Source organism: Atractosteus spatula, chromosome 5 (genome assembly GCF_055471065.1).
Source record: "Atractosteus spatula isolate fAtrSpa1 chromosome 5, fAtrSpa1.hap1, whole genome shotgun sequence".
NCBI lineage: Eukaryota > Metazoa > Chordata > Actinopteri > Semionotiformes > Lepisosteidae > Atractosteus > Atractosteus spatula.
The window spans coordinates 937,011-946,089 of record NC_142710.1 but is presented as its reverse complement, the minus strand read 5'-3'; the positions used below and the strand labels follow the sequence as shown (position 1 = coordinate 946,089).

General features: G+C 60.8%; 1 protein-coding gene across 1 annotated transcript in view; it reads right to left on the bottom strand.

The window, feature by feature from the left end:
• Positions 1-2,604: 2,604 nt before the first annotated feature.
• Positions 2,605-9,079, bottom strand: part of LOC148833246 (uncharacterized) — a gene marked incomplete at its 5' end in the record, with an annotated part of 31,031 nt that continues 24,556 nt past the window's right edge. Inside the window, 2 exons of the mRNA XM_088917931.1 lie at positions 2,605-5,265; positions 6,445-9,009. Coding sequence (XP_088774057.1) covers positions 4,906-5,265; positions 6,445-9,009 — 2,925 coding nt within the window. The remainder of the gene's footprint in view (positions 5,266-6,444; positions 9,010-9,079) is intronic.

The following is a 9,079-nucleotide window of genomic DNA, read 5'->3' as shown; positions in this document are numbered from 1 at the left end:
ACCCTGAACTCTCCAGCACACACACTGTTACACCTGAGTGTACTGTAGACACTGCTAGTGTCACTGCTGTCCCTCTCCGCTCACACTCACCCTGAACTCACCAGCACACACACACACTGTCACACCTGACTGTACTGTAGACACTACTAGTGTCACTGCTGTCCCTCTCCTCTCACACTCACCCTGAACTCACCAGCACACACACACACTGTCACACCTGACTGTACTGTAGACACTGCTAGTGTCACTGCTGTCCCTCTCACACTCACCCTGGACTCACCAGCACACACACACTGTCACACCTGACTGTACTGTAGACACTACTAGTGTCACTGCTGTCCCTCTCCTCTAACACTCACCCTGAACTCTCCAGCACACACACACTGTCACACCTGACTGTACTGTAGACACTGCTACTGTCACTGCTGTCCCTCTCCTCTCACACTCACCCTGAACTCACCAGCACACACACACTGTCACACCTGACTGTACTGTAGACACTGCTAGTGTCACTGCTGTCCCTCTCACACTCACCCTGGACTCACCAGCTCACACACACACTGCCACACCTGACTGTACTGTAGACACTGCTAGTGTCACTGCTGTCCCTCTCCTCTCACACTCACCCTGAACTCACCAGCACACACACACACTGTCACACCTGAGTGTACTGTAGACACTACTAGTGTCACTGCTGTCCCTCTCCTCTCACACTCACCCTGAACTCACCAGCTCCCACACACTGTCACACCTGACTGTACTGTAGACACTACTAGTGTCACTGCTGTCCCTCTCCTCTCACACTCATCCTGGACTCACCAGCTCACACACACACTGTCACACCTGACTGTACTGTAGACACTGCTAGTGTCACTGCTGTCCCTCTCCGCTCACACTCACCCTGAACTCACCAGCACACACACACACTGTCACACCTGACTGTACTGTAGACACTGCTACTGTCACTGCTGTCCCTCTCCTCTCACACTCACCCTGAACTCACCAGCACACACACACACTGTCACACCTGACTGTACTGTAGACACTGCTAGTGTCACTGCTGTCCCTCTCACACTCACCCTGGACTCACCAGCACACACACACTGTCACACCTGACTGTACTGTAGACACTACTAGTGTCACTGCTGTCCCTCTCCTCTCACACTCACCCTGAACTGTCCAGCACACACACACTGTCACACCTGACTGTACTGTAGACACTGCTAGTGTCACTGCTGTCCCTCTCACACTCACCCTGGACTCACCAGCTCACACACACACTGTCACACCTGACTGTACTGTAGACACTGCTAGTGTCACTGCTGTCCCTCTCCTCTCACACTCACCCTGAACTCACCAGCACACACACACACTGTCACACCTGAGTGTACTGTAGACACTACTAGTGTCACTGCTGTCCCTCTCCTCTCACACTCACCCTGAACTCACCAGCTCCCACACACTGTCACACCTGACTGTACTGTAGACACTACTAGTGTCACTGCTGTCCCTCTCCTCTCACACTCATCCTGGACTCACCAGCTCTCACACACACTGTCACACCTGACTGTACTGTAGACACTGCTAGTGTCACTGCTGTCCCTCTCCGCTCACACTCACCCTGGACTCACCAGCACACACAGAGTCTGACATGGCGAGTTTCCTGCTTGACCGGAGTCCAGTCGCTGCTCTGCTCCGACAGACAGTGCTCCCCCCTCTCTCTCACCACAGATTCCTGACCACAGGAGTCCGTCGCCATGGTTTCCATGAGAAGCCGTACAGATTAGGAGCCAGTTTCGGGACAGCTGTCTGCCCCCCTCCTGCCCAACACACACACACCCCACTCAGACACAGAGAGCTCTGAGTCAGAAAGGGGGGGATTAACTGATCTGTGAAAGAGAAGGGGATTATACCAGCAGCACATTGACACACACACACCCGTACACCGACACACACTCATACTTACACACACACACCCATACACCAACACACACTCATACTTACACACACACACCCATACGCTGACACACTCGTACACACACCCATACACCGACACACGCTGACACACTCGTACACACACCCATACACTGACACACACTCATACTTACACACACACCCATACACCGACACACACTCATACTTACACACACACACCCATACACCGACACACGCTGGCACACACTGACACTCGTACACACACCCATACACTGACACACACTCATACTTACACACACACACCCATACACCGACACACACTCATACTTACACACACACACCCGTACACCAACACACGCTGGCACACACTGACAAACCCGTACACACACTCATACACTGACACACACTCATACTTACACACACACCCATACACTGACACACACTCATACTTACACACACACACCCATACACCGACACACGCTGGCACACACTGACACACTCGTACACACACCCATACACTGACACACACTCATACTTACACACACACACCCGTACACCAACACATGCTGGCACACAAACCCATATTCTGACACACATACACTGCAACACACTCATATACTTACACATACGCTGACACACACAAAGATCAAGTGCTCTCTCCAAGTCGGCTGTGGTTGTGGTTACTGTTTATTATTAATTTTGACTGAACACTGAACACAGTCAAACACTCAACAACACCGATACAGAGCTCCAGATCCACAATCCGGGAGCCGACATCTCAAGATCTAAAAAAAAGAGCGGAAAACGGGAACATCATCCCGATAAAACTACACAACCAGACGAGACGTTAGAGGTTAGGACTAGGAACTCTACTGCTCTGGGCTCCACAGCCCCTCTCCGCGGGGGTCCGCACTGCCCCAGAGGACCCCCGTCGCCTTCACATCCGGACCCCCGCCAGCCACGAGAGGGGTCCGCCGAGGACCAGCTGGTTACTACGGCAACTAATTAATCGGTTAATGCATTGCTTCGGGGAAACAGACCAATTTCTGCGTCATCTCCTCTCTCTCACTGTGTCTCCTGTACTGTTGTGTGTGTGTATTACTGAGGGCTTCTCTGTCATCTCCTCTCTCTCACTGTGTCTCCTGTCCTGTTGTGTGTGTGTATTACTGAGGGCTGCTCTGTCATCTCCTCTCTCTCACTGTGTCTCCTGTCCTGTCGTGTGTGTGTATTACTGAGGGCTGCTCTGTCATCTCCTCTCTCTCACTGTGTCTCCTGTACTGTTGTGTGTGTGTATTACTGAGGGCTTCTCTGTGATCTCCTCTCTCTCTCTCTGTGTCTCCTGTCCTGTCGTGTGTGTGTATTACTGAGGGCTTCTCTGTGATCTCCTCTCTCTCACTGTGTCTCCTGTCCTGTCGTGTGTGTGTATTACTGAGGGCTGCTCTGTCATCTCCTCTCTCTCACTGTGTCTCTTGTCCTGTCGTGTGTGTGTATTACTGAGGGATTCTCTGTGATCTCCTCTCTCTCTCACTGTGTCTCCTGTCCTGTTGTGTGTTTATTACTGAGGGATTCTCTGTGATCTCCTCTCTCACTGTGTCTCCTGTCCTGTTGTGTGTGTGTATTACTGAGGGCTTCTCTGTGATCTCCTCTCTCTCTCACTGTGTCTCCTGTCCTGTTGTGTTTATTACTGAGGGATTCTCTGTGATCTCCTCTCTCTCCCTGTGTCTCCTGTCCTGTTGTGTGTGTGTATTACTGAGGGCTTCTCTGTGATCTCCTCTCTCTCACTGTGTCTCCTGTCCTGTTGTGTGTGTTTATTACTGAGGGTGTCTCTGTGATCTCCTCTCTCACTGTGTCTCCTGTCCTGTTGTGTGTGGTTATTACTGAGGGCTTCTCTGTGATCTCCTCTCTCTCACTGTGTCTCCTGTCCTGTCGTGTGTGTGTATTACTGAGGGCTTCTCTGTGATCTCCTCTCTCTCTCACTGTGTCTCCTGTCCTGTCATGTGTGTGTATTACTGAGGGTGTCTCTGTGATCTCCTCTCTCACTGTGTCTCCTGTCCTGTTGTGTGTGGTTATTACTGAGGGCTTCTCTGTGATCTCCTCTCTCTCACTGTGTCTCCTGTCCTGTTGTGTGTGTGTATTACTGAGGGATTCTCTGTGATTTTCTCTCTCTCACTGTGTCTCCTGTCCTGTCGTGTGTGTATTACTGAGGGCTTCTCTGTGATCTCCTCTCTCTCACTGTGTCTCTTGTCCTGTTGTGTGGGTGTATTACTGAGGGCTTCTCTGTGATCTCCTCTCTCTCACTGTGTCTCCTGTCCTGTTGTGTGTGTTTATTACTGAGGGCTTCTCTGTGATCTCCTCTCTCACTGTGTCTCCTGTCCTGTTGTGTGTGTTTATTACTGAGGGCTTCTCTGTGATCTCCTCTCTCTGTGTCTCCTGTCCTGTTGTGTGTGTTTATTACCGAGGGCTTCTCTGTGATCTCCTCTCTCTCTCTCTGTGTCTCCTGTCCTGTCGTGTGTGTGTATTACCGAGGGCTTCTCTGTGATCTCCTCTCTCTCTCACTGTGTCTCCTGTCCTGTTGTGTGTGTGTATTACTGAGGGCTGCTCTGTCATCTCCTCTCTCTCACTGTGTCTCTTGTCCTGTCGTGTGTGTGTATTACTGAGGGCTTCTCTGTGATCTCCTCTCTCTCTCACTGTGTCTCCTGTCCTGTTGTGTGTGTGTATTACTGAGGGCTGCTCTGTCATCTCCTCTCTCTCACTGTGTCTCTTGTCCTGTCGTGTGTGTGTTTATTACTGAGGGCTGCTCTGTGATCTCCTCTCTCTCACTGTGTCTCCTGTCCTGTCGTGTGTGTGTATTACTCAGGGATGTGTAGCTGTATTTCTGATTAGATTGCTATTAGTGACGTTCACTAGCTTCCTAACTGACTAAATAGCTACATATCTAACTAGCTGACTAATCCCACAGAAAAAAACTGCTCAAGGCTCAGTTTCCATTAGTGTCTCAGGCCCCTCCCCTCCCTCCTGTGAGCCAATCTCCATCGCAGTATCCTCAAGGGGGAGGGGCTTGGCAGGCGACTCAGCCAATCCCGGGCTGGTCTCCCCGGGAGCTGGGCTCCCACTGGTCGAGCTCTGAGAAGGCTCCTCCCCTTCCTCTTCCTCCTCGTCTTCCTCCTCGTCCTCGGCTCGGGGCGACAGGCTGCTGGACAGGAAGGCCTTGTACTGGTTCCAGAAGCTCATGGGTCCCCCGGAGACGGGCGGCGCCAGGGCGAGAGGGGGCGCGTCTGCGGGGGGCAGGGGCCGCCCCCCCCGGGCCGGCGCGTGTACCCTCATGTGTCCCTGCAGGGCGGAGAAGACGCGCAACGTCAATCAAGTAATTAACAATCAATCCAGCAACTGAAAGGGGGGGAGCGGCTACTAAACCCAGCAGTGCAGACAACAGCACCGGCAGTCAGGTGGACTCGGAGGGAGACACGAGGGAGACACGAGGGAGACACGAGGGAGCCGGGCTCTCCAGAGACACACACACCCCCGCACACACACACACCTGTACAGACCCTTACTGGAGACACACACTCACACACACACACACACCTCCACCCCCCCCCACACACACACCTGTACAGACCCTTACAGGAGACACACACACACACACACCTGTACAGACCCTTACAGGAGACACACACTCACACACACACACACACCTCCACCCCCACCCCACACACACACCTGTACAGACCCTTACTGGAGACACACACACACACACACACACCTGTACAGACCCTTACTGGAGACACACACTCACCCACACACCTGTACAGACCCTTACTGGAGACACACACACCCACACACCTGTACAGACCCTTACTGGAGACACACACACACACACACACACACCCACACACACACCTGTACAGACCCTTACAGGAGACACACACACACACACACCCACCCACACACACAAACCCCCCCCCACACACACACCTGTACAGACCCTTACAGGAGACACACACACACACACACACACACACACCTCCACCCCCACCCCACACACACACCTGTACAGACCCTTACTGGAGACACACACACACACCCACACACACACCTGTACAGACCCTTACAGGAGACACACACACACACACACACACCCACCCACACAAACCCCCCCCCACACACACACCTGTACAGACCCTTACAGGAGACACACACACACACACACACACACACCTCCACCCCCAACCCACACACACACCTGTACAGACCCTTACTGGAGACACACACACACACACACACACACACACACCTGTACAGACCCTTACTGGAGACACACACACACACACACACACACACACACACACACACACCTGTACAGACCCTTACTGGAGACACACACACACACACACCTGTACAGACCCTTACTGGAGACACACACACACACACACACCTGTACAGACCCTTACTGGAGACACACACACACACACACACCTGTACAGACCCTTACTGGAGACACACACTCACCGTGAGGCTGTTCTTGCTGGGGAACTCCCTTCGGCACACCGAGCAGCGGTGCGGCCCGCCCGCCGCAGGAGCCGGGGGGGCGGGGCCGGAGCCAGGCGGGGGCGGGGCCAGTCCGGGTCTCACACTGGGCACCAGGGCGCCGCCGCTGGAGGAGGGGGCGTGGCCCGGCGCTGGGGCGGGGCCCGGCGGGGGCGGGGCCTCCCCAGAGGCGGCCGAGGAGCCCCCAGACGCCAGATCCGCCGCTTCTCCTGCTCCGGCCTGGGGCGGGACGGACCCCCCCGGCGCCTCTTCCTGGGCGCCGCTCCGAGACCCCTCTGCGTGAGGCACGTCGCCCGGGGGACGGGGGCCCGCGGTGGGCGCTGCCCCAGGGTGACCCCGGAGGTCCTGCGGCGCGGCCGTGAGCTCGGGGTCGGAGGTCGCCACCGCGGGCGCCCCGCAGCCCCCGGCAGCCGGGTCCCCGACAGGGCCGGAGCCGGGGTTCGGGAGGGGGCCGGCGCGGAGGCGGGGGCCGGGCAGCGGGAGCGGGGCCTGGGGCGCGGCCGCGGCGGGGGGGCTCGGGCCGCGGGCGGGCAGGGGCGGCGAGCCCGCGGCCAGGCTGGCGTGACTGGACGCGCCGGGGCTAGGGCCGGGCCGGGGAGCGAGCGGAACCGAGCGGGCCTGGCCCGGGCCGGGTCTGATCAGACCGCCGAGGAGGCCGAGGGCGGGGTAGCTGCCGCCGCCCCCCGTCGGCCCACTGGGCGGGGGGGCGGGGGGGCTGGGGCTGGGAGTAGGGCGGCAGCTGCTGGCGGGACTGGAAGAGCGGGCAGCGCTGGGGTCGGGGCAGGCGGCGCTACCCGGCTGGGCCAGGCTGGGGGCCGGGGAGACCCGACCAGCCTGAGGGGTGCCGCTCCCGGCCTCGGGAAGGTGGGCCTGCGGAGTGAGCTGCCCGGGGGGTCCGGCGGCGAAAATGACGGAGTTGGGGGCCGCGCCCCCAGCCCCCAGGACGGCGATGGGTCCGAGAGGGACGCCAGAGCCGAGATGCCCGGGCAGACGCGGATCCGCGGGCACACTGGTGTGAGCGGTGGGATCGGCCTCGGCGCTGCCCGGCGGGTTCGGGACAGCGCCGGCCCCGGCCCGGGGGGCACCAGCGGCGGGCCCGGGGTCCGCCGGGGCGTGGGGGCCGCCGGCGCCGTCGGGCGAGGGGGGCAGCTGGCCCCCCAGGTGCATGCGCACGTGGTGCTGCAGCACGAGGGCGTTGGTGAACTTGCGCTGGCACAGCGGGCAGGAGTTCTGGGCGCGGGCGGCCGGGCGGGCGCGGTGCGTGGCCTGGTGGGCGCGCAGGCTGCCCCTGGTGGAGAAGGAGCGCCCGCACAGCTTGCAGGGGAAGGGGCGCTCGCCGGCGTGGGCGGCCTGGTGCAGGCGCAGGGCCCGCGGGCAGCTCAGCACGCGCGGGCACACCGCGCACTGGTTGGCGGCCGGGCCGGGGGCCGGCGCGCCCGGGGCGGGCGGCGCGGCGCCGTCTCTCCCGGCCAGGGCGCGGGCGTGATCCCCGGCCTGACCGCCGCCCCCGGGGGCGCCCGGGGGGTCCCTCTCCAGCTTCTCCACCAGGCGCTGCAGCTTGGAGGTCTCCGAGGCGGGGGGCTTGTGGAAGGCGGGGAAGGGGAAGACCAGGTGGGCGTGGGGGTGCCCCGGCAGGTGGGGGCCGGGGCCGGGGGGCCGCAGCAGGGCCAGGCCCGGGGGGGGGGGCGGGGGCGGCGCGGCGGCGGGGGGAGCCGCAGCCGGGGGCAGCGGGAACAGGATCTTGGGGAGGTGGTGCGCCAGCGAGGCGGGGCAGGGGGGCTGCAGCGAGGGCGGGGGGGTGTTCTCGTCGAAGCGCTTGACCCGGCCCTCCTGGCCCCTGTAGAGGGCGGGGGGCGGGGCCTCCGGGGCCGCGGAGGCGGAGCTGGAGGAGGTGGAGGTGGAGGTGGAGGAGGAGGAGGAGGAGGAGGAAGGAGGGAGAGGCAGAGCCAGGGAGGAGGAAGAGGAGGAGGAGGAGGCGGCGGCGGCGGCGGCCCGGTTGAGCTGCAGGAGGGAGTGGGCGGTCGACAGCAGGGCCAGGTCGACGCTGGGGGGCAGGGGCAGAGAGGACGGCGGCGGGGGGCGGGCCGCGGCGCCGGGGGCCGGGGGGGCGGGGGGGACCCCGCCGCCGCCGCCGCCCGCCTCGCCCCCGGCCTTCAGCTCGGGCTCGTCCGGCCTCCTCCTCTTGCGCCGCAGGGCGGGGTCGGGGCGCGGCGCGGGGCCCGGCTGGTTGTGGGGGCCCAGGGGCGGCGCGGGCGGCGGCGCGGGGCCGCGCTCGCAGTGCCGCAGGAAGTGCACCTTGAGGTTCCCGCGCGTGGTGAAGCGGCTCAGGCACACGGCGCACTGGTAGGGCCGCTCGCCCGTGTGCGAGCGCAGGTGGATCTGCAGCGCCGAGTCGCTGCCGAAACGCTTGCCGCAGAACCGGCAGGCGTGGCTCTGGCGCCCCCCGCCGGCCGCCGCCGCGTCCGCGGGGAGCTCCGCGGGGTACCCCAGGCCCAGGCCCTGGGCCGCCCGGTCCTGCAGGAAGCGCTGGGCCAGGCCCAGGCCGAGGGGCAGGGGCAGGGGCAGGGGGTCGCCCCCGGGGCGGGGGAAGGGGGAG